At 40.9% G+C, this 26,024-nt stretch overlaps 1 protein-coding gene across 3 annotated transcripts in view; it reads right to left on the bottom strand.

Moving 5' to 3' along the window:
• Positions 1 to 11,647, bottom strand: part of SNX9 (sorting nexin 9) — a 59,244-nt gene extending 47,597 nt beyond the window's left edge. For 2 of the 3 annotated variants that reach the window (XM_084202330.1, XM_084202331.1), the window contains exons 1-2: positions 11,456 to 11,647; positions 6,278 to 6,328 (exon numbers count right to left, since the gene is read on the bottom strand). In XM_084202330.1, the coding sequence (XP_084058456.1) occupies positions 6,278 to 6,328; positions 11,456 to 11,467 (63 nt within the window). In that variant the 5' untranslated portion in view covers positions 11,468 to 11,647. The remainder of the gene's footprint in view (positions 1 to 6,277; positions 6,329 to 11,455) is intronic. The other variant, XM_084202332.1, reaches the window with a different exon arrangement.
• Positions 11,648 to 26,024: the final 14,377 nt, after the last annotated feature.

Below are 26,024 nucleotides of genomic sequence, written 5' to 3'. Positions count from 1 at the left end.
CATCTATACTACTGATGAAGGAAACATCTGGGGCTATGATTTGACAAAAAAATGCCTTTTCATTTTAGTGCCTCGATCAAACTCTATCAGACTGCAAGGCAAAGTGTGCATTTGGATGGCCTATGCAGAAATATCAAGTGGCTCCTCAAGTGCTATGACTCTCAGCCTGGAGAAGCAGCTACTCTCTGTCCTGACTGTGGCCAAGAAATGTCTACATGTTCCTCTCACAGGCTTTCCAAAGAGACAAGACACAAAACAAAACTGACAAAAGAAGAATAAGAGGACACAAGGGACACTGTCTTCTAAGACAGACTCCTACAGAAACAGTACCTTAGGAATTCAAGAGATTATCTATTATACTACCAACTGCCAGTAAAGTGATAAAGACTTATTATGCAGGAGACACCAATGTTTATCTTTTTAACTACAGAGAAACTGGAGAAAATGTATATTGCTTGTATTGGGCTAGGCATCACTTCTTGTGCTCAGCAACATCTGCCTAGAAAACTAGCTTGAAGAAACTGAACATTTTATACTATGATTTTATTAAACAATAAGCAAAAAATAAAATTCACTTGTTTAATTAAAACCTCCCTTTAGTATTACATTTCTTTTCAATATGATTTTGTTCTGCTTTTAGCAACATCAGAATTAAAGCAAACTCATCCAAAAAGTAAAACTAAATTCAGTAAACAACTCCACTTCTGGATGAAGAGAGGTCACAATATTCAAATATCATTACTCCAAGTTCCTTCACCAGCTCTAACTGCTGGATCCTCACATTACTCTACAAATTCACATGAAAAATGTCTCTTGACCCACTGGCTCACTTTCCTCTGGGTAATTTTTCAACTCTAAAATAAGTTCACTAGCCTGCAGCTAATCATTTGAAGTCAACAGTACTGACTAAAAGCATATTAGAACTAAATTAAACACAGACAAAAATCTAAGAAACAAGGACTTGTGTAATTTCTTCCTGCTAGTAAAATATGTTTGCAGACAGATGCAAAACTCAGAAGTTGCATGTGACTACAATATTTCAGGCCGGTATTTATTTAAGTATTATACTGGATTAAAAGGTCTATCTCATATTGACAACAAAATATGAAGCATTCCCAAAAAGTACAAACCACAAAGTCTGACACCTTTATATGGGAAGGGACAGGAAGGCAATACTCAATTCCCACCAACTTCTCCAATTAGAATGGAAGTAAGAAAGAAGTGTCTAGGCAAGTTTTCAAGTGTTAAAGAGACTTGGAAATGTTTCCTGTAGTAATAAAGACAACAGCTTACTAGCCACTTCAGCAACTTGGGCTTTCCTCAGAGAGGACAGATTAACTCTCCAGATCTACCACAAAGGACTTTACTGTCTTGCTGAAAATAATTTTTTGGTCATGAAAGACCACCTGAACTCAGTTCAGACTAGTTCCACTCATTTTTTGTTTCATATTTTATTTTTGATTCACAGAACATGAGCTTCTTTACAGCTGTCAGCCTACCAGCAAATACCACCACACCCTTGTGGCCCTGGCCAGCATTACAGGCAGAATGCACACCAAGAACTTGCGCTCAAGTGAATTCCTACACAGGAAGTCTCTTGTTCAATTCAAGCATCTGGGACTAAAAGTCATTGATGCAGAATGAAGTCTAAAACGGTTATATGACTAAGATCTCTTAAAAGTGGTAGAGTAAAACAGATCTCAAAATTGAAAGATGTTGAAACAAATTACAGCTTCTTTCCATGCAGTTACAAGCCAGGTGGGTAGATAACCATGCCACAGAGCATGAAAAAAGCAAAGAGAAACTGTGATGTTTTCCAGATTTACAGCAGTGCTTAAAAATATTAAAGTCCGAGAATTATCTATAAGCAGTTCAGTGGTTTAAAAAAACCAGCATATTTTCAGAACAACTATCATGCACTACTAAAAGAGGTGGTTACATTTTGGTGTGTTCATACTGACTTATTTATGGGGTATTGTCAGACCCAAGAGCAGAATCTCCATGCACCCAAGCAATACTGAAGCAAGGGAAATTCAGTTGCAGAAATACATTTAAGACACCCATGTGATTTAGAGATATTTCCAAATGCTGACTCAGATACTCCCCTGAATCACATCTGAGCTTTCCGTTGGGTTAAGCACCTGAAAAGCTTTTTTGTTGTTTAAAACATTACTTATAAACTAGTTATCAATTAAAACGTACTGCAAAACTCCTACCATAAGTGAGGAACGCCAGTGATACCAGATTTTTTTCAGAATCAATTTACTGCACTGCTCCGAGGGCCCAGCCTTCCCCATGTTTTCCTTTCTGAATACCAATCTTTCCCAGATCCTCAGATAAACTGGGGACTCGACAATTTTGAATTTGATAACATTAATTCCAGTTTCACCATGACTACAGCAAGTAATAAATGCAGCAAGTGCAGCATGAGTTTGTATTTACGGATGTCAAGCAGGATGCATTTATCTCAAGTGTGATTAAAATCTCTGCCTAGATTAATCATTACTGTATCTCTGAAATCAAACTGCAAAACTTACAACTGTTTGCTGAACCAATATTTAGTGGCGTGTTTCAGAAGCCTGCTGTGCCAAGCCCCTGATGTTTGCCTGAAACTTTAGGGCACAGTTCTGTCCCCAAAGAACAGAGCCAGTAAGATGTGAAGGTTTCAGAAAAAGCCAGCAGCACTTACCAGAAAAATTGCCACATTGTGACCTACTCATTAAGACAGCTTGTAGTCACAATAGTGCTGCCTCTACGAGAGCAGAGATTAGAAAAAATGAGTAATTATCTAATAATTGGTTATCTAGCAAACTTCAAGCCCTTTCAGACTCAGCACACTATTACATATTGCGGATCTCAATGTACCACATGCACAGGCCACTCTAGAAACAAATGAATACCTGGCAAAGCAAACTAAGTGCGTGTTAAAATGGTGCTGTTTCAAATAAACTTCATCCATAAATACAGAATGAATAGCTGTACTACTCTGAAGTCCCAAACACTGGTAAATATTAATAGGAAAACACGTGCTGAATAGCATGCTCACTGAAAGCAGTTGGGAAGAAATCTGAAACACAGCAGGATGAGCTCTCCACAAGGAATTCTGCTAAATTCTCTGTTACTTGAGTAACCAACGTTAATCAATATACTAATGTTTTATTATATCTCAGTTCTTATTAGAAACACTACTTTGTAAAACCCTATGTTTACTTTCATTTTATGAACACAAGTGAGGTAATTGCTACACCAACATAAATGCATTACCATTTTATCAGATGAAGCTTCTTTACTCTAGAAGTGGGCAAGGTTCACATTTTTTGGGTTCTAAAGTATCCAAGCCTGCAGCTATTTTAGGCTTTTCTAGTTACAGTGTAGAAAAGTACAAGACCCTGTAAGATTACAAACTTCGTTTCATGATAAATGGCAGCCCAAATAAGCAAAGCTCAGTCATTAGACCTGGCCAGAGAACACTCAGCACTTGAACTGGACATTAATGACCTGCAATTTAATGCAATGTGCACACTAGCAGTGTAGGCATATCCCACTTTAAGACAAAGAGAAAAAAAGAAGAAAAAGAATGCCTGAAGAGATGCATTTAATAAATAAAAAAACAAACCAAGAAATGTAATGAATGACAGAACTGGATTAAGTCATGCAACATTGAAAGTTTAACAGAACACCTAACAAACTTTTCTTTTACCAGCAACCTTTACAGTGACAGAAAACATCAAATAAGTCTGAAAAGAAAGTTAGAACTTCTGCTTCCTTACAAATTACTAGAAAATTTGGCAGCTTGACAGAATGTGACAGAGCTGTTGATAAAAAAATTGTCATTCAACAACCTTCATACAAACATCCAAGACTGAGGTCTAGTTATTTGCAGCAAGGAAGATGCTTAATTTTGTATTCCACAAGCAATCATTTTCAGAAGAAAAATATAGGGCCATTAAGGAAGGAAATTACAGTACTGCTGAAAGAAGTGTGCTGTAACTAGGTAAGCACTAATTACGTTATATTATCATATGTAATTGCAATATTCAGTTACTGAATTGAACCTTGACCCCCCAAAAAAGAACCAATGTAGCAGAGGAAATAAGACATTTAAGCTTCACTCTCAAATCTGATGAAGCTATAAGGTGAAGCACCTCATCAGTCATCGCCTTACTGCTGCAGAAAGATGAATTGGATAGGCTCTTCAGGCAATACCAGAATTTAAATAAGAACTAGAAAAAACAATAAATGTAATATCAATTGTCTTTCTTCTGGAAACCACTTACATAATCACCATCGAGGGGAAAAAAAACCCCAAACTCGTCATACAGAAGGGAGGTACAGTCTAAAGCTATTCTAAGAGTATTTTTATAGCTGTTCTTGCAAATTAGCCAATTTGTTCTATCAACCAGGAAAGCAAATACTGCTTGAATTGAGATGACAACTGATTTTTGCTCTGAACAATGACAACTGCGGTCTCAGAAGGCTGGGAAAAGCAAAGCAAGTCCAAAACCTACTATGTTTAAACAGAGATACCATATGAATACACAAAATAAAAGCACAACAGCTCCCATGCCAAGGAGGAGCAGATGGCAACTCAGAGCAGAAGTCTGTAACTCAATGACAAGTCATAAGAAATAAGACCCACCAACCAGTTCTTCACCAGTCTCCACGTTTTTACAGGAGTGGGACTGAATGATTTCAGCTGGGCAAGTCCCACTAGCAGAAACCCTGGGCCAGACATGGCTGCCTCTCCCCAGAAGCAGCTGTTCTGCTTGGACTCCCCAGAGACCTCCCACAGGCTGCACTGCCCATCTTCTCACCACCTCCTCCTCCTTCCAGCCACCTATTTTGCACACTGGAAACCCCTCCCGTACAGTGGCTTCCTTTAAAGGGCAAGACCTGGGGGAAGAGCTGCTCTAAAATACAGGAGGAAATTGAGCTTTTACCCACAAAACACATGTTCACACACAGTCACTGGTTTGACTTTACCCAGCACACTTCTATGAGCACACACCCTGTTACCAGCAGTGCCCAGGATGGCTCAGGTGCCCTTCATACCATGCCATGTCCCAAATGTCTCCTCACAACTACACAACAGCCGGACCAGGCTGCATAACGGCAGCTCCCTACAGGAAGCACTGTTCCTTGTGCCCTTCTCCCCTTACGGTGGGTCTTACAGAGGACTATCTGCCAAAATTAAATGATTCTGGTCTTAAATGTCTATTTTTTTTTTATATATATATTGTTGACAGAGATTTGTTATTCATACAAAGCTCAAAGATAAAGAAGGTTTGGGAAAGAAAGTGATAATGCTCAGAGTTTAAGTTAAATTTTTCTGAAAGCAATATCCTTTTTTTTTTTTCCTCTCTCTTTAGTAGCACTTGAATTTTGCTTATTGAACTACTACAAGACTGCTCTGTTGTTTGAACTTTCAGTTACTTGGGAAGCTCCTTTCCAGTCATAAATTGCTGAGAAAGCAGGAATGCAACTAAAGAAAATAAAAGCACAAGCTCTGATTTTCAGCCCTCCGAGAAGTGTAAAGTGAATTCGGAGAAACTGTAATTGTGAAACATGCTTTGAAATAGAAGAGGTTTAGCTTTAAATGCTGAACACTGCAATAGCTATTTACTTAAAATAATTCTAGATATCTAAATGCTCATCTGTCCTGCTTCAGGGCTGGTTGAAACAAATCACTCCCACTATTTTACAGTCTCCTCTCTATTACCTGCTTTTAAAATGTTTTGCTAGACTGCTCCCAACATCATAAATGTTACAATTGCTTGTAAATTTAATAGAGGAGGGAACCCACATATTTGAAATGGCAAAATTCTCAAATGATTTTTACCTTGGTGATCCCTGTAAACTTTGAAATTTGCCAGAGGCCTTAATCAAATAAGGAGAGATTTACTGAATATTCCGACACTCTTCTAGGACTTTTTTCAAGAACTGAAAATCTGAGGACGAAGATAATTCAGAGGAAAACCTTGAAAGAATATAAACTTTCTTACAAAGCTACAGTTAACTGTAAAGCCTTATTGCTGAAGTAATACCAATATATGAGAAATTCTACCAGAGTGAAAACTTGAAACTCTGAATCTATAAACCAGATGTAGCTTATGACATTTGATATCAAACTTCCTTCTCTTTGGCTGCTGTAATCATGTTTTTGAATGATGACCTCTGGTAATGAGTCTCGGATGACTCTGCCTAGGTGCTCAAAATAACTTTGAAAAACTGAGTCAGAGGAATCATTACTCAAGCACAGCATCACTCAGAATCTTACCAGCTCTCCAGTTTTCCAGCACAGAAATGAGAAACCTTGAACTGGTAATTTCTGCAATGTAACATAAAACACGTATCACTGAACCTTTAAAAGACCATGAGGCCAGACAGAAAGACAAAAGAACAGAAAACCTGTGTCTTCATAAAATAACTTTATCAGTTCTCATGCTCATCCTAGCATCTCACTCCTCCAATAGGTCAGGAATCTGTGGTTAATCTGCATTACCAAACATTTTGCCCTTCTCTAGTCATCTTGTTTTCCCTTAAAAAACAAACCACCAAACAAAATCATCTAAAAAGCTCCAGGAAGTACCCCCACATCTACTTAACACTAGCCTAAAAGACTCAGTAACATTTCACATCATTAGACTGTAACATCAAAATCATTACTGCACCTAATAATTTTGTTCCATCACAATCTACATACACAGATCATCTGTGATCTCATGTTTTGTATTATGTCTTGTTTTGCTGAATTTAAATAATTAAACATGTTGCATGGAATATGACGTGATCTGCATAGAAGAGGATCATCCCAACTCACAGATGTCTTAAGATTTATTAACCGCATCTTCCCTTAAGATGAGATTTATGAAAGGAGTCTACTTCCAAAGTTAAGACAATGCAGAATGCAGATTAGCAGAACACAAAGTCTGGGTATTTTGGAAGGTTTAGCACAGAGGGGTGCTTCACTTCCCAGCTGCAAATCAGAACAAAGAATTGTTTCTAACCAACTCAAGTGATGGTATAAGGGAAAATGTGGGACTTCTTTGGGAAGCCTTACACTGCTGAGAGTAATAGAGAATGAAAAAGAAAGATGAAAGGAAGGATGCACACTTAGGGATAATCTTTAAGGCTAATGTGTTGTTACCTTTCCCTGCCTGAAATTTTCATATGTAAATCATGACCTTTCTTCACCACAACTACAAGAACCATGCTGAATTCAACTATACCTCGCCGTGACATTAAAAAAGAAAATCCAACATGATTAGATGGACAAGAAAGCCTTGAACAGCATTTCCTTGTTTTAGAAGTACTGTTAAGTTGTATCTTCTTTAAAGAACAGAATATTCAGTCTAAGCTTTCATCTCAAAGGACTTCCTCCCACAAAAAGGGGCCCAGTCCTGAAAACAGAACCAGATAAATGAGTCCTCAAAGTACACACACCATTGAACAATCAAGAACATAATGCTGGGATATAAGTGCCCTTAAAGTTATAAAGAAAAAAAACCTGTTGGAATTGACAGTAAGAGGGGCCCAACTACACAAAGCTTATCAAGAACTGCCTTATGAAATATCTCTCTGGGGAAAGCAATGTCACCAACATCAACAATGTTACACAAATAAATCAGCTCCTAGTTTCAACTTCTATATTAAAACTCTCACCACATGTTATCAGCACACGTTCCAGAAGAACTGGAAGAACTGTCTTGCCCAGAGCCTATTCAGTTCTCTCACTTCCTTCTGAAATCAGGGCTTAACAAATGGCAAAACATCAGCCTTTTCAAGAAAAGGACTTACCTACATTTTAAAATAATAAATAAGTTTAAAAATAGGCTAAGGTAAAGAGAACATTGTTTAAAAGCCAGCATATTGCTTCCTGACATTTCTAGCTCTCCCTATTCAACGAAGCTCAAAAACAAAAGAAAGGACATGAGTAAAGCAGGGACTTGGCAAACTCTAGTGGGGAAAGAATAGGAAAGGCCAAAGAAACCAAGAAGGAACAAAGAGAAGAATGACAATTTTACCTGTGGCTTTTGTAAGCAACTATGACAGAAACATTTACCGAACTGCATCTTCCTTGTGACCAAGTTAAGAAAATTTTTTAGGCTCAGGCACTTTCTGCGTCACATCATTTGTGACACAGTTAAAAAGGAGGAATTAGTAAGGTTAACTCTGTTTCTGAAGGAAGCATCCAAAATAAAAGTATCTAGCTTAAATCACCGGTTCTTAAATGTGGACATGAAATTGCTTTAGCTCTGAAGTTGGGTTCAGACTGTGAAACTCTAGAAGTCTCCTAAATAACCTTGGTTTTTTTCTTATTTTGATAGGACTTAACATTTGTTTCAGTATTTTGAGCACATAACCTTGAGCTAACCACAAAGTCCACTGCCAAGCTACAGTAAGGATCTAGCCAACAGAAAAACTACCTCCAGAAGCCTTAGATCCCCCATTTCCCATTTACATTTTCACCCTTCTTTGCGAAAGTCTCCTGCTGCCAACTATACCACCCCACCCAACCTTCTGTATCAGATCAGTTCTGAGCAAACTTTCAACTACTGCAACTACCTAGAACTGGAGAAATGACACCACTGTTTCCATTCAGTGAATATTTTTGCTATTTCAGCAACTTACTGTATCTTAAAAACAGGCCTGACAGGTGTTGGAGTAGACTCCTCGGATGTACATACAGCATGGGATGAGGAGCAAAAAAGGAGAAGGAGCAATGGCCTGCTAATGTAGCTCACATCAGACAGAGCCTCCACAGCCTTCAGAGTGCTTAAGGCCTACAGCCACCCCACCTGTTTCGACAGAAGACTCCCTGCCAAGTTGCCAGCTAACAAATATGCTAGGAAAGCATCAGTAAAGGCTTCTTGGTATGAAAATAGTAGTCCTTTCCCCTAAAAGCTTTTATTGTTTCAATAAGAAATGCATTGATTTTGAATTGTACAGAGAAGAGCCAGCACATTACACTGTATATTACATCTTCATACATGAAAACCCTAGCAATTTAATTGCTGTGGTTTATCTAAGTGGGAGCAAGAAAACTGGCCAAGGATTACAAGCTAGCTATGGAAGAAATCCCTATTTGCATCCTCCATCCTCACAAAATCTAACACCTTGATTCAAGCATTTGTAAATCTTGTAGAGAAAATGATAAATCTGAAAACAGAAGCTGGGCAAGTTCAGATTCAAAAGAAAGATGCATCAACAGCAAGAGAGATGGCTTAAAAACAACAACAAAAAAGAGAGACTGAATTTTTCACCATTGAAAGCATTCAAACCAAGACTGCATTTGCCCCCAGCCTTCCTTGGAAAGTATATTCTAGTTTAAACAGGAATCAATTCAGGAAGCGCTAACAGCCCGTGCAGTACAGGCCAGGCCAGACTGTCAGTCACCCTTATCAGCTACATAGGATTAGACACCATTAAAGTTCAAAAAATTCATACTCCAGACAACTACTTACAGTTTAGTTTTGTTAACATTTCACATAAAATACAAATACACCTTGCATATTGTGAAGGAGCAGAAGGTGAGAAATTTGTTTACAATTAAAAAAAAAATTACTTTCCAAATGAAATGGTGACTGGTTAGTTGGCTGAGCTCCTAAAAACTGTTTTTTCAGCCATTTACTCCCTTACACTCCTCAAAAAGACAATATATCCTTTACTATAGCTGACATTTGCACAATGTGAACAAAATAAAATTCAAACCAGGGCAGTTTGCAGAGAGGGACCCATCTCCTGGCTAGAGTTCACAGAAAATAAAGTAAGCTTCTCTTCAGTACTGCTCAGAGTTACCAGCATAGCAAAATAATAGCAATAATATACCAACTCCTTCTTGACTACCATTTACCAATTTTAGCCTTCAAGTCAAAGTATCTTACATATCTTACAATATCTAGAATGAAAAAAATTGCACCACCTGATTTTAAGCCAGTCTGGATTAGGAAGTCAGAAATTATACGCCCTTCCGTCTGGGGCCATAATGCTTCCAAAAAATATTTAAAGAACAGCAGAGTGAAAGTTTCCAAATGTATGAATAAAATGGATCGTGCGTTCGGCACAGAACACTGGATCCCATGAGGATAGCGCACCTCAAAGGGAGCTGAGAAACAGTACACTGGTTTAGTACAGTATCTGCCTCACATACCGTGTGTTATGTGGTATATAGCCACCAGAAGTAATTTTCTTGCTACCTACAATCGTTAGATTGAGTAAAAAATATTCATACACACATCCCATGAATTACTGGAACCCACCAATGTAAAAACCAAGCCTATCAACAAAATTCTAAAAGCTCAACAGAAACATAAATTTCATGATAATTACTATATTCACTGTATTTTTAAACTGCCTAAGTGATTTTGAAACCTAAAATCAAGTTCTCGATGCTTCGGAAAAAGTTTACTGATGAGCCACCATCAGCTTACATGGTTACAGAAACAGCTACTTATACACTAAATCTGACACATTCAAGATGTGGAATTTCTTCAGCGCTGAGAAGAGCAACATAAGTAGTGCACTGTATGAGAAAGGTCTCAGTAAAAGGAAGTTTTTTTAACTGATGGCCAACCTAATGGAATCAGGTGACTCAAAGTAATACTTCAAATACCAAAAAAGTCTTCCTGAGATACTTAGACAAGTCACAGATGAGTTGCTGATGCATGTTAACTCACACCTACACAAGCAGAGATGCTTTCATCAACCATTATAGTAAACAAATATTGTTTATTTAGAAAGGGGCCACTTTCAGATAGGATGGGCTAATTTTGACAGCTGCATTAGCAGCACATACTGTTGAAGAACTGAACAAAACAATTTAACTTCCTGTCTTTTTTTGTTGTTGCTGTTGGGTTTGGTTTTTTTTTTTTGCGTGTAAAATCACAGCTTACTCTTAAGAGGTCGCGCAGTGCGGACTGTGGGCTTCCACCAGAGACACGGCACAGCCACCCCCGGATGCCACCGAGGGGGTCAGCATCAGCTGCCCTGACGGGCCGGGCGGCGGGGGGCGAGCGGGCCGGGACAGCCGGGCCGGGACAGCCGGGCCCGCCGGTGGCCGAGGCCTCTCCCAGCGCCCCGCCGCTCCCCGGGCTCGGTGGAAGCGGGGCAAGGGACGCCCGGGCTGCAGGAGCAGCACCCTCGGCCTCCGGCGGCTCTTCGACCCCACGGTCGTTCCGTCGAGGAGCGGGGACGAAGGGGCACAAACACAGCAGAAAAACAACTTTCCCCCGCCCCGGAGTCGCCGCTGCTCCGCCGAGCCCCGAGCAGGGGCCGGGCAGTGGCGCCGAGGCCCGAGCGCGGCGCTCCCTCCGTTGCTCCCGCGGCCGGCGGCAGGGTGCGGGGAGGGACCGGCTCCCCCGACCCCCGGCCCGCCCGGGACCCCCGCCCGCCCGGCCGGGCCCGCTGGTACAGAGGGTGCCCCGGCGCCGCCTCCCGAGCCCCGGGCGCTACTCACCTTGGTGGCCATGGCGCTGCCGGCGCGGGCTGCGCTGCCGCTCTGCCCTCCCTCCCTCTCTCCGTGCCGCGGCTGCTCGGTCGGTCGGTCGGTTGGTCGGTGTGTCCGGCCCGCCCGCCGCCGCCGCTGGGCCGCGCAGGCGGCTCCTCCTCAGCGTCCCCGGCCGCCGCCGCCGCCTCCTGGGGGCCGCTGTGCGCCTCAGCAGCCAAGCGCCGGCGCTGGGCAGGCGGGGGCTGATGTGGCCGCGCCGCGATGCCCCCGCCTCGGCCGCCCTTTCCGCCGACTCGGCTCAGCTCGGCAGCCGGGGACACTGGCGGGGCTGTTTGCCCGCAGCCTTTCCGGCAGGGCCCGGGGGAGGGAGGCACCCGCTGCGCTGCGGTGATCCCCGGGGGAGCCGCCCCGGCCGGTCCCGGGGGCGATGGGGGCGGGCGGACGGACCTCGCCCACCCCCCATGCCCTGAAGGGTTTTGCTTTGTAGTCAGAGTTTGGCCTCAAATTCGCTCGCGTAGGGGAGAGAGCCCGAAGGAAGGCATTATGTGCCCCTCGGGTGCCTTTGAATGGGAATTTCAAAGCAACCATACAGCAAGGAAAGCAATTTAACAATTTTTTCCTCGGCCAGGCTCCATCCGCGGTTGCCAGGGCGGTGTACGTCGTCCCTGACCTGTTTCGGCCGGGCCTTGGTGTACAGCAGTTATCAGCAGCAGCCAAAGGCACCAGAGGCTGGCTGCTCAAGGTCGGTAGCATTCCTGTTGGGCACTCTATGACCATCTCATAAAAACTGCCTGCAGTCCCACTTGACTTCCAGCCTGCAGGAGAGATGAGATGGAAGGCTAAAACAAAGGGAATTTGAAAATCCTGTGGCAGTGATCATGCAAGATACTGCACCATCCAAAAAGTGCAGCTTCTTGTTGGTATATTTATAGTGGTTGGCCTGGAACCAGACTTCCTTTCTGTAGAAGGAAATACACAGTGTAATCATCAGGGACACAAGGGAGAGCCCTAGGTGGCAGGTATCCTGTAGGGAAACTGCATAGAGCTCTACATCTATATTTCCTTGCCCATGGAATTACAAGCTTTTTTCCTGCTATTGATAGAGCTTCTCAGTGAGGGCTTTATTAAAAGAGAAAAATACATTCACAGGTTCAACATTGGAAAAAATTTTCCTAGTTGGACCTGTGAAATAGTTTCCATGGAAAGCGAGGATGAGGAAATAAGAGGAAGCTGGCTGTTCATTTGCCACGCTTTTTGAGTGATTGAACTGATTAACTTCAGAAATTTCCAAACTCATTTGCTTCTGGTTTTAGCTTTTTCAGAATTCAATTAAATACAACATTTCCAACTTCTTATTTAACAGCAGTACCTAAAGTGAAACCTTTCTGTGTGGCTCACAAGTGACATTGTAGGACACCACCTTTAAGCCGAAGTATTGTTTTTATCATCAGTTTTGCCATGTGCTCCATCTATAGACTGGCATCTCATCTATCTTATAAGCAAAATTCCCTGAAGGTGGCTTCATTTCTGTACTAAGACACCCTGTTCTTCCACTTTCTCAGGAACAACCTTTACAACATGGCATGTTTTGATCCAGCCCTTTGGTGAACATCTTGTTAAAAGGGGAGAGGTATGATGCCCAGAGACCCAGCACTGTCTCCTTTAGAGATCCCCAGCTGATAGGACTGTGAAGCACCCTCTGTCCTTTCTTCAGATGCTGCTTTGCTATGTGAAATACAATAATTGTGGCTTTAGCATAAGCTTGAGTGTGTGTCATTCTTTACCTGCGGTCAGTACAACTGCCAGAAAAGTTTAATGTGCAGCTGCTACCCAGTGTGCTTTAGCAGAGCTCTGCTTGCCATCTGGGGAATGAAGAGCACAGTCATGATTTGTTCAGCCTCTCTGTAGGCTTAAAGCCTCAACAGTTTCCCACTGTGAGGTACTCCTGAAAATGTCTTACTTGACAAGTTTGAGGGATGAAGGAAATATTACCATTTCTTTCAATGTGAGAGGATATTCTAAGAAAAAAAAAATGAGATTTTCCCAATACTATTTGCAATTAATTGCTGTTAATTCTTGTTTCAATGAAGATATTCTTAGGAATCACTTTGGATTGCAAGTAAACCTATCCCTTCTTAGCAGTAAGCTTTATTATTTCTTAACACAGAGAGCCAAATACCCACAAATTGCCAATGAAACCACCTAAAATTTCCCAGACTTCTGAAATTAGTTACTTTTCTGCTACCACGCTGTGTCCTAGTTAATTAGGACTGGATGTTTGCTTAGCATTAGACATAAAAGAAATCTCAGTGGCTTCAGTGGGGTTGTTTACATATCTAAGCATTTGGTAGTTTTGAAGTGTAGCGCTCTGTGTGGAGCTTATCAGCTTTCAAACACAGTTGACTAATTATTCACTTTGTACTAAAGCCCCAATGTATGCTATAATAAATATCTCCACCTCAGAAAAAAACAATCAGTAACAGAAGAAAATCTCTTACCCAGCACATAAGTACCTTCTCTCTACAGATTCTACTAGGTGTGTATTTTCGCAGCTAGCTGGTCTGCAGTGGTTCCCAGGAACTCAGAGTTCATGGAGAAGTGATCTTCTGCAGAGCCTCATCAAATGAAAAGCTCCTGCCAACAGTGATATGCAGATTTTTTTAAATTAAAGATGGACTCTGGGAAGGGACATGGAGAACATCTGCTGAATATGTTCTCTGCTCAGCAAGGCCTGCCTGTAGCTTCAAGCTCACAGGAATTCAGTGACCTTGTATGTTCTGATTTATGCAAACTTGGTGGGGAATGATAAAGAAACAGTGTTCTTCAAATAACCTTCAAACTGAAAACTATCTGGAGAAAGAACTACATTTTGGGTTTATAAGTTACTGTCCTCTGGAGCTCCTTGAGGTGGTGCACCTTGAATTTGTCCCTTCTGGGAGCCTGTGCCCCAAGCAGTACCTGGGTGATGTAGGTGGCCCTAAGGCATTCACCTCAGCTCTGGAGGAATTTTCAGCAGTAATTTTCACTGGTGGCAACAACTTTGCAAATGGAGCAGGCTGTCAAATGCCTGGTTTTGGGAAGTCTTTGCAGGAGGCATACAGAGATTATATTGCTCTAGGTCTTTATTTTCAAAGGTGTTTGATAAAGTAAGAAGTGATTTAATTTTTTTCTTGGTTGAAAGCCTAACAATGTGGTGTGCACGATAACATCAGTTCCACACTAAATGCTTTTAGCTCAAGGTTTCTAACTACATTAATCAGGAAAGCCTAACAATGACTAGGGAGCAATTACAAAAACATTCCGACTATTTTTTATTCCTTTTAATTATCATGTTTACCTTAGTCATCTGATACACACCTCTTGTTTTAAGAAGGGGTAGAGATTTTTCACATTTTCAAAGCCTCAAAATAAAATTTATTTGGTTTATGAATCAAAAAGAGAAGTACTGTAGTCTTCATTTTCAGAAGTCATATCTGCACATCTTCACCCCCTTCTCCCCAGGAGGTTTTTAGGTGTCATGTTTCCTCTCAGCTGAGAGCAGTTTCTCTTTCAGAATTGTGTTAACACCATTTCTTCAATGTTTCTGAGAATTTTGCTTCCTCCTATCTTCTGTATCCTTCCCTCCCCCAAATTTGGACAGAGAATGATAGAAGCTGCCACATGCATAAAACTTAGTGTTATCTGCACAGGAAGGGAGCAGCTGCTGAATCCCATTTGTTCATCGCTCTGTTCAGCAATGTCCAGTGGCATCACTTGCAAATGTATCTGAAAAATACATTTAACAAAATGTATTCTAAGGGGAAAAAATGCTAATATTTTCCTTTGTTTTATGTGGGGAACTTTTGGACACAAAGTATATGAAATCTTGAATCATATGGCAGTTGCAGGAAAGCACGATTTAACCTCTCATTTACCCAGAACTATGCATGGCAGTTTAAAAGGATGCTCAGGAGATTACAGACACACTTTCCAATCTTACTCTGCACCTGGTGCTGGAAGATCACTATCAAAACAGTGAGGCAGCCAGTCCTGAAATACTGTTGGATTTTAGCTCCAGACTTTCCCGGAAAAGCTGCTTTAGAAAATTGCACTCAAAATTGCACCCAAATTCCTGTGAGTTTTCAGTCTCTGAATTTCTCTCTGAATAAGCAGTTCTGAGAAAGACTGTGCTTCATGCATTTGATTGTGAATTAAGGATTTTATCTTCTTAGAGCTGATAATCCAATACCATTATTATCTGAACTGTGGCATATAATGTGGGCCCTTTTCAAGATAAGTTCTGGTTTTATATAGTTATATTTCTAATAAACATACAGCCAAGACTGGCTTTATGCTGTGTATGAATATGCTGTTTTCTTACACTGTGGGAAAAGTTCAATGCCACACTTTGCCAAATTCTTTACTCAGGGTGTTGGGGTGTTCTTAACACATCTTTGTGAAGCTAACAGTTTGAAGTCATGGTGGACTCCCCAGATTCAATTTTCTCTTAAAAATCCATAAAAACAGCTTCTTTCACAGAAGATGTAAAAAAGCTACTCAGCTACTCAGGAAAAAAGAGAAGAGAAGAGAAGAGGAGAGGAGAGAGGAGAGGGGAGGGGAGGGGAGGGGAGGGGAGGGGAGGGGAGGGGAGGGAAGGGAAGGGAAGGGAAGGGAAGGGAAGGGAAGGGAAGGGAAGGGAAGGGAAGGGAAGGGAAGGGAAGGGAAGGGAAGGGAAGGGAAGGGAAGGGAAGGGAAGGGAAGGGAAGGGAAGGGAAGGGAAGGGAAGGGAAGGGAAGGGAAGGGAAGGGAAGGGAAGGGAAGGGAAGGGAAGGGAAGGGAAGGGAAGGGAAGGGAAGGGAAGGGAAGGGAAGGGAAGGGAAGGGAAGGGAAGGGAAGGGAAGGGAAGGGAAGGGAAGGGAAGGGAAGCGTGGGTGTTCCAGAGACAAGAGACAAGATGTTGTTGCAATGGGCTTTCAGACATGGTCAATTTTTTGAAAGCACTTTTTATCTTTTTTCTTTTTTCTTTTTTTTTTCCTTTTGTGAAGTTGATTGCAAAGGTCATGTTTTGGTGCTGCTTTGATCGCACTCAGGGGAGAGGGAAATGTACCTAGTGCAGATCCTTATGGATGAGCACCATGGCTGCAACAGTTCGGATCTTGCTTAGTCATGATGATCTATTCTTTCTTTAGATAATAGTGGGGGGACCAGGTTTTTTCTCCCTTTTTTCCTTAACTGTAACCAATTCTGAACAATTGAACAATTCTGGTATTCTTTTTCTCATTTTTCAGCAGAATAACCAGTGATAGATGTATGTAATTTTCAGCAGTATAAGCGTTGAAAGAAATTATACAAAAATCATGCTTTCTTGTGCAAGGTGCTTCTTAAAACACCTGACACTAATAAAATTCTTACTTTTTGGCATTCTCTTCTGAGCTGTACACTGATATTATAGATGCTCACATCTGAGATGGGATACTTGTACCTACATATATGTCATGCACTTTTAGATGGTTTAGATCTTTTGTTCATACTCTATGTTTATTTGTGTTTCAATGCAAGGGCTGCTGGGATCAATAGGTTTTGAACTCAGCTTTCCTGAAAAATAGAATACAGTTTAGTAAAAAGTATATTTTTAAAGGGATGTTTCCATTTTCTTCTTACTAGCTTTAGTAAAAGTGACATACCATTAGCGCTATTGATTCTTACCACTACTGACCCTTTCCATCTGCAGTGCTGTCTGCCTGTGGCTTATTTCCATTTTTCCTGTTGAGGTGGAAGGGCGGTGCCAGCTGCTGTGCCCTCACGTCTCAGGGGACTGCGGTTTCAACAAGCAAAGCAACAGGAGTGTGATCCACTGCGTATTCACCTAAATGTACAAGTAAATAAATGATGAGGTCAACTTTAATAAGCTTTTGCTTCTTAAGATGGCATGCAAATTGTCTTCCAACAAAGATAGCTGATTGTGCTCAAGATGTAAATTATTATTCTCTGCTGACATGTTTAGATGAAGGCCCAGCCTGTTTGTCCTCACTGAGTAGCTCACTGAAAAGAAAGCTACAGAAGGCTACAGAAGGACAAATGTGGTCTGAGCCCTTCTGTGCTGGTCTCTGTGTTTCTTTGGAGGGGAGCAGTGGCACACTATGAGTCTGCCAGTGTAGCACCAGGCTGCAGTGTTTTGAGGCAGCTTAATGAAAGTAGGGTCAAATCCATGGGCATATATCTATGGGCATTTATATTTAAATTCAAAGGACAGTCAGTGTCACACCTTTGTAAGGCATGCTTTGCTCTGCATTGTGACAGTGAGCGAGCAAAGCTGCAGACTCTGTGGATAAATGCTCTGTCATGAGTATATGCTTTTAAATGTAAATATACTAATTTGTGCGCTCTCTTCATAAAAACAAGAATTATCATTTCAGCTGACCAGCATAGATTTCAAATGTATTTTATCACTGGTTTACTCTTCGCTCCCAAGTGAGCAAAGCATTCACTCACAATTTTTCCCATGACGCAGACAGATGTTTTGGGGAAATACAATTCCAACTTTTCATATAGTTTGTGATTTTCCATTTCTAACAGTTTATTACTCTGTCACATTTTTTTCTGTTTTCATCCTGGAAATTTTGGGGATTTCAGGGTCTCTTGTTGGCTGTGTTTCCATACACAAGGAATTCAGTCCTGTAGCATTTGTATTATGAAATCACCAAAAAAGACTAAATCAGGCTTTAGTGTCCTTTACTCTCAAATATTATTTTGAGCCACTGATCCCTTTAGAAATAATTGTCGGTGAAATTATTTCACAGGAAGGAGCTGCTGATCAGCAGGTCTCCCTGCATTCATAAACCCACATTTAATGATCACTTTAAGGTCACCGTGATGAGAAATGCTTCAAAACAAATGCAAAGCAATATTAATTTCCACTAGCTGTTCTCTCTAGGAGGGTTAGGATGTTCTGCAGCTAGAGAAAGAGCTATGAAGCCTCTTTCTAGTGCTTATATATTTCTCACTTGTGTCAACCCATGTTAGATCTCCTGTGCACAATCTGTCTTCTAGCCCAGACAATTCCAAGAGGGGATAAAATAACGGGACCAAGTAAAGCTTTCATTAATTGCAATGTACTATAACTAGATGTAGACCTCTTATCCTGTCTTGAGAGAGGATCTTGGAATCTTAAGGTCCCTCAGACCCTTATGATTTGTTTCTGCACATTGTAGCCAATAAAGATCATGCTGTCCCAGTACAGAGATAATAATGCACAAGAGAAGAAAAAGGAAAGCCTATGACTAGGTGATGGCTACAAAAGAGGCTTTGTAGGCTGCATATCTTGCATTGCTGCTAAGCAAATTATGTGGCTGTGGGCAGGTCAGAAAATTTCAAGTATCTAGGGTTTTTTTTTGTAACACTGCCTAAGGTTTTGAAGAAAAGCATTTTTCTTTGGTTGCAGGGTACAAGATAATTGATTAGTAGGAGTATTAAACAGTTGGCAGTTCCAAGGTGCTTTATAGAATTAAGTATTCTAACCTCTTTTAAAAATCCAGTATTACTAGCAAAACCAATGAGTCTACTCAAGCATTTAATTTATTACCAGTGTTAAAATAAAAATGATACCTTAGGGATTTAAGTGCTTCACTTCTTTCTGCATGTGAGATGCTCATACTAGCTGGCACTTCTTTTCTTCAAATTATCAGAAGCAGCCCTAGGGATAGCTCTAGCTACCCAGGAAAGGCAGGTGTCAAAAACCCTACAAATATTTCCTGGAAATCTGACTCTTACACTGAGGTTAAAGAGAGAAGACAAAGAGGAGCAAATTCTGCTTCTCACTTTTCCAGAGTACAGCTATTCTTTTTTTTTTTTTTTTTTTTTTTTTTTTGATAGAGGGTAAAATTTGGAGCTTGCTTTGATGAGGAGCTCTAAACACATTCTGTAAATTGAGAGTTCCCCTTTAAGTTTACTTGTTCAAACTGAAGGGGAACACAGCAAACGCAGCACCACTCAGTCATGTGTCCTGTTTGTGGTTAGTCACACAAAGCCAATTTTTTCAGATGCTAAGCTCTGCTCTATTTTTTTTTAAATAAAGAAGACTGAACACAGCTGCTCTTGACATCAAAAACAGTCACTGGACAAATACAAAAGCACTGTGCTATCAAAGTAACAGCTGACATTTAGAAATTACTGCAGTGAGCTTACCTAAGAGATGTTGAGGACAAGATCTGCTATATGATGAAGTACCTTTTCTCCTTTTCTTGAACCCAGTCTGTGGGTTTTTCAGCATATCACACCATTCAGTTTGTCTCTGGTGGTGTGCTTACCCGAAAGGTGTTCTTTATTAGAAGGTTGCTGGTGTTTCCTGTCATTGCTGCATTAGTCCAAGGTGTTTAGAAGAATAAAAAATTTCTGCTACAGACAATGTCACAAAATTAAATTGAAAATAGACTCCTTAAAGTTATGATAACAAATGGTAGAGGAAATGTGACTGCAATATGACATTTAAAAAACCCAAACAAACATAAAACTCCTTAAGCACTGCAGTGAGTCATGAAACCAAATATTTTTAGTTGTCTTTTGTGAATCTTCAATTTCCAAGCTTTGTTTTCCACCATAAACATCTGTGTGAGATAGGACTGGTGGCAGCCTCTGGCCCTCCAATCTACAATCATGGCCTTCCCTATGAAGGACTGTACCCACACTGAACATTTTCCCCACATTTCTAAATAGTTGACCTGTCGGGTTTCCCAACCATCTCCTTCTTTTCCTTGCAAAGCAAATTCAAAGATTTAATTCCACATCAGATCCAGAGATTACTTTTCCCTGAAATTTTTAATGGCAATGAAATGGAAGAGTTTCCTAGTACCTTTTCAGGCCCACAGTGTCTCTGCAGAGAAGTGAGCCCTGGGCACTGCTGACCACCATTGAGAAAGCAGTTGAAACACTGATAAAAATCTGGGCCTTACCTCATCCTAGTCCCTACAGGTGGTTTCTGACCTGCCAAGAAGTTTTTCCCAGTCCACAGAAACTCACTTTTGAAGAAGCCACTTCTCCTATTGCTAACCTCTTTACTGTTTTCCCTAGCAATCTCCAAACAAACCCTGCTGAGCTTCTGCTTTGACCCCAGCTGGCAACAACCATTTTTTGGCTGGTTTTTTTTCCCTCAGGCTACAGCTGCTCAGCAGCTTCCTTGCACAAAAGCGGTTCTAACTGCAGACCTCTTCTCAAGGAGAGATGACCTAAAGACTGAGACTCTCCAGCCTCTCAGTCACATGATTTGGGGAAGGATGGGGACTGGCAAGGTGGAACTTCTGCAAAAAGGCTGTTCATCTGGAGCTAAGAGGTATTCCCTAACACAGGCAAGCCTATTCATGTGTATTCTGTGCCCAATGACACAGCCAGATATGCTCCTTTTAAACAAAAAGAACTGTTCCTTTAACTCAGCCATCAGAATATTCTGATCTGATCCAGCAGGGACATCTCTCAGCCATGTAGGTGCCATTATTCCATTCATGTGGGCTGACTGCCTGGAAACATCTCTGCAGCCAAATCTACTGCGGTGTCCCCCTGCAGCAATTGCTGCTGGCTCACTGTCCTAAGCCAAATGCCTCTGGCTGTGTTACAGCCTTGGATTTTGTATTCTGAGTCATTTTCTCGCATTTGTTTTTGTGCAAGGTGTTGAGTCTCCCTTAGGAGTGTTTTTTTCTGAAGGAAAATCTTGACTCCTCTTATGTTTAATTACAGAGCATGTGAGAAGGGACATTTCAGGTTGTTTTCTACTGAGTTCCTCTGACACTGTCCCTCCTTCAGGTATCCCCATTAACTGGCAGTTTTTGCTTCAAGTGTCTTTCCAGTATAACTGAGCCTGATGGCTGTTATTCCAACCAGTTGGCTCCTGGGACATGAATGCCAACAGACAGTTCAGAGTAACCTAATAGCATTTATTATTTCTCCTACCTGCTTAGCAGAGTCCAGGTTTCACAATGACAAAAATAATTGGAATGTTACCATCCATAGGAGAAGTTAAACCAGCAGATTTTGCTGTGGGTGTTCAGTGAGCCGGTCAGATGAGGAAAGGGGCTGTAGTCTTGTTTTAAATCATTGGTAGATTAATTGCTGTGCAATGAAAGTCTCTGTTGGCTCAGTGACAACCTGATTCAGCAGAGAGCTGGGGCCTGGCAGGGATGATGCTGCCACTGCTGCTGCTGTACTTTGCTCTTGCTAAGGCTCATTCTCTGCCACCAGTGGCAGAAGCATGTGGGGAAGTGCCCTGGCTGTTCTAGGGGCCAAAGGTAATTTTAAATAAAAGCTGAATGTGTAATAGCTTTTCTTTGTCAGCTTTCTGTTCTTGTATCACTATTTGGCCATTCTTTCTCTCAAGCAGAAAATTGTCTCCACTGATAAGGGATGTCACAGTGTATTTCTGTTTAAATCATCTTATTTGTCAAGCAAGACAAGAGCCCCTTGTTTTACTCTGTAATCCTCATGGTAGAACAGCTTGTGGGGCTCCCCATAAATTCAGCATAAGTGCTCCCAGTGACAGGTACTGATTCTCCTTTCTGGTACCTCATGGTCACAAAATCTCTGGAAGTGCACACTGCTGTTGCTCTGAATGTCCGAGCGTGCAGAAGATGCCTGTGCTAATGCCAGCAGAACCAAGTGCCTGCAGTGCTGCTGAGGTTTGCAGTCTTCTGTGGCTGTTTGTATTGGTAGGCTAAAGGGAGTCACTGACATTGGTAAACCACGAGGTTTTCTCTGGCTCCATTTTGGTCTGGGAACATTCCCAGGCACACTGGATTTCTTAGGGCATACACTTTCTTTACTGGCTTATACCAGCGTAGATGACCTATGATAGCAGAGATCCTGACCAGGAAAACCCAGCAATAAGCCTGAGTTTAGACAAGGAGCAGGATAAACTGCTTGAATAGTCTTAGAATTTTGCGAGAGTTTGGGCGAAACTGCTCACATCTTAGATGTTTCCTTGTTCAACCTACATTTTGACTACCAGAAATTCCTCAAGATGATATTAACTAATAGAGAATAGGTGGAATCAGAGTTTATGTTTAGTGGTGAAGGAATAAGTGAGATTTGTCTAGTATGTCATCTGAGTAGTTTGAAGCACAAAACTTAACTGGGTGCTTATTCTATAGGTCTTGATAGGGTCATTATCTTGAAAGTCATGGTGTGCAAAGACATGCAGAAGCCTTTTGGACTGGGTGGAGATTCTGGATTCAGCAACTTAGACTTTAGCTTTATGAACTGATGGATACAACTGACAGGAACAAAGTATGGAAATGAACAAGAGGATTTAGGGCCTCTCGAGACTGAGACTGACACAAGAACTTCAATTGGCAAAGTGAATGTATGTCCTACAAAATGTCCTAGGCTAGAAAGCCAAAAAGAAATACATGCTAACAGCTATGCTTCCACAATAATTCAGAGTTGCTGTTTGAAGTACTGTATATCTATTTTCAAACACATATAGTTCAGTAGATAAGAGTGTACTTGCCAAAGCCTATGCAAAAAGCTAGAAAATTATTTTGTAAAGTTATCCTCCTTTGAAATAAATTTAAAAGGAATAAATTTATAATAAATCAAAAAGGAATAAATTTGTATTAAATTACAAAGGAATGCTAATTGTCACATTTTTATTACAAAGCTTGGCTTGGATAAACTAGCACATGAAATAACTTAAAATAGCTTTTCAGTCATTTCTTTGGTGATCTGAGTTTTGAGACCTGCATAATTGAGTAGGAAAAATCTGAAAAGCTGGGACATAATTTGTTTTAACTGAGACAAGTTCCCTAAACTTGCAGAGCCAATTTTTAGAAGATGCTAAGATCCTGAGGTTTTGGGGGGTTTGGTTTTTTCCCTTTGTTTTGGGGATTTTTTTGGCAAAAGATTAAAAACATCGACACTAAATTCTGTTAAATGAACTGTGAAATCTGACTTTTTTTGTAAGAAAAGTCTCTGCTCTTAAGATTTTGGAGACTTATCAGCTTCAAATTCTTTATAAACCAAGAATTTCCTCATAACATTCTTTCAAAATACATTCTTAGCTGAAGTTTTTGAATCTGAGTACTGTTGCTGGATTTACATTTCCAAAAGCTATTCCACTGATAGAAATGGACAGGAAAGCTTATTATACAGCTACTTATATATAGGGGAAAATATACTGGAGCAATAAAGGAAACCTTAATATTTGGGCTACTGAGATAAACAGGGTAATAACAATATTTAGCATAAATGTGGAGGAAGTCATAGTTCAGAAAGAAGGAGGTAGTATCTATTTTGGGTTACAGATAAGCCACAGCCCAATGGGAAAGGAAGAAAATGTCGATTCTTTACTATAAAACTTTGTATTTTGCCTTTATTGAACAATGTGCTTACACTCCCATAGCATAACATTTCCTTTTACATGTGTCCAAAAGCAGGACAGGATGAGGGATGAGGCTTCAGAAGATAGGAAGAAAGGCTGTATAACACCAATTTTAAACAGAAGAAAATGGAGGAAGCAGCTAATTATAGTTTTTTCAGTAGGAGGAAACCACTTGGAAGAGCCTTGGCCCTTCGGGAGAGACTGGGAAACGAAGTAGCTGTCAGGATGGCTTTACGGGGAGTGCTCCCAGCAGACAAAGAGCATCTGTCTAGGCAAGGAAAAGAGGTCACATTAAAAGCAAGCTATCTAGGGTAGAGACAAAGACTGATCCTAATCTCTCAGATATGTTAAACCTGCTTCAAGTAGCATTTATCATTGGTTTGTTTGGGGGTGGGGGTGCTAACAGCATGTTACCCATGTTTTCAACATGACCTGCTTTCCTCATCTGGCAGAGACAACATGGAAATTTTTTTTCTGCCAAAGGGAAACAAACAAACAAACAAATCCCTATCAGAAAAACTCAGAATTTATGTTAGAAAGAGATATTTTCTGAATGGATTTCGGTCAAGTTTTTTAGTAATATATTTCAAAGAAGATTAAATATTCAAATCTGATCATGATGCTTGTTCTGAGAGAGAAGTTCTGCAGAAGGCCAGGGAGCACAGCTCAGAGACAGTAATTGGGCTTTGACTCAGAATATTTCACACCTGAGATGGAGTCTCCTGTTTGGGGTTTCAGAGAGAGCATTATCAAAGCTACTGAATATCACAACATAGGATGGGGAGCTTAAGAGGTTCATCCTGTCATTCCACTACCCTTCTGCAGTATCTTTCTTCTCAAGCTAAGGAATTTTAGCTTGCACTGCTCATTAAGAAAGTGAAATAATATTTTTTCCTAGTAGTTAACCCAGGTGCAGAGAAGTTATGTACAGGATTTTGTAACCTTTGCTCACGTTGGTGATTGCTCACTCATGTGTTGTAGCCAGAGCACTCAGTGGGACTGCTCATGTGTTTTCCATGGTCATCACCATGACTAAGGATGATACTACCCAGCCCAAATGCCTGCACACAAGGTTGGATGGGAAGTATGTGGCAGAGCTGGCAGAATTCTCCTGATTCCAAATAGGCAAAAGTTCAGTGTTGTTAAAGTAGGAAGTTATCTGCTACAGTAAAATCAAACTGCAAATCAAACATGAATACAAAAGAAGGAAAAAGGGACCTGTGGACAAGCATGGCCTAGAAGTATAGACCCTGTGTAGGGAGAAAAAAACTTATTCCACAAAGTCCTTTCAGTGACATTAGTGGTTTTATTGGGTGGAGGAGCTGTTCCCACAAACTGTTCTGTGCCATCCTATAGCCAGAGCAAGACTTTTAGGGGCAGAGGTCAACAGACCAGGAGAAGAGAAATGGGATGTCTGGTTTTTAATTAATAAAATGTAGGTGGATGGACTCTATCTCTGAATAAAAGTTCTTGGTTTTGACCTCATTAACCAAGTCTGTGAAGTGAACAAAGCCTAATGAACAGTATTAATCATGTGATATTTTATTATGATATTGGACTAATATATTTCCCAAAGAAAAAGTTTCTATAGAGCTTCATAATCTCAGGGACTGTGCAACTTGTAGGTGGGAGGAAAATACTGTAAAAGTGACCATATCTAAATTCAAAGTGCTAGCAGATTAGAGAGTGGTTTAGCCACCAAGCTGTAGCTATCTCACTAAGTGCCCTCTATCACTTGCACCCTTCCAGCCACTTCTTTGGACTCATGGCAGATAATTTTTCCCAACAAAAGATGATGCCCCTAGACCAGATCTGCTCCTCTCTTGACACTTAAAATGCTGGAGCAGGTGCTGGTGTGGGAGGCAGCAGCTTTTTATCTGGAGCCATCCCTAAGAGGGAGAATTACAGGAGGACACAGTCAGCACAGTCAGCATGCTAATTTCCAATTTCCCTGTTCTCAAGTGCAATGGGTGTTTTTAAGTTTATGGTAATGATTTATTGAGGAGGCTTTGAAAACTCAGATACTTTTTTGTCCGATGCCAGACTGAAACAAAGCAATATTATTTGTGAGATAAATGCTAATCATTCATTAGTAAAACTTTTTGCCATGTTCCAAAGCCTGTTGGCTTTTCCTCAGCTGATGGAATGTGTGCATTTTGATTTATAAAAGCAGAGAGTGTTTTTGACTATACGAAATTTCTTTTAGCACTTAAATAGCAAATCAAGACAAAATAAAAT

The sequence above is a fragment of the Fringilla coelebs genome (genome assembly GCF_963513975.1).
Source record: "Fringilla coelebs genome assembly, chromosome: 3".
NCBI classification, from domain to species: domain Eukaryota; kingdom Metazoa; phylum Chordata; class Aves; order Passeriformes; family Fringillidae; genus Fringilla; species Fringilla coelebs.
This window is presented reverse-complemented; position numbering and strand designations above follow the sequence as displayed.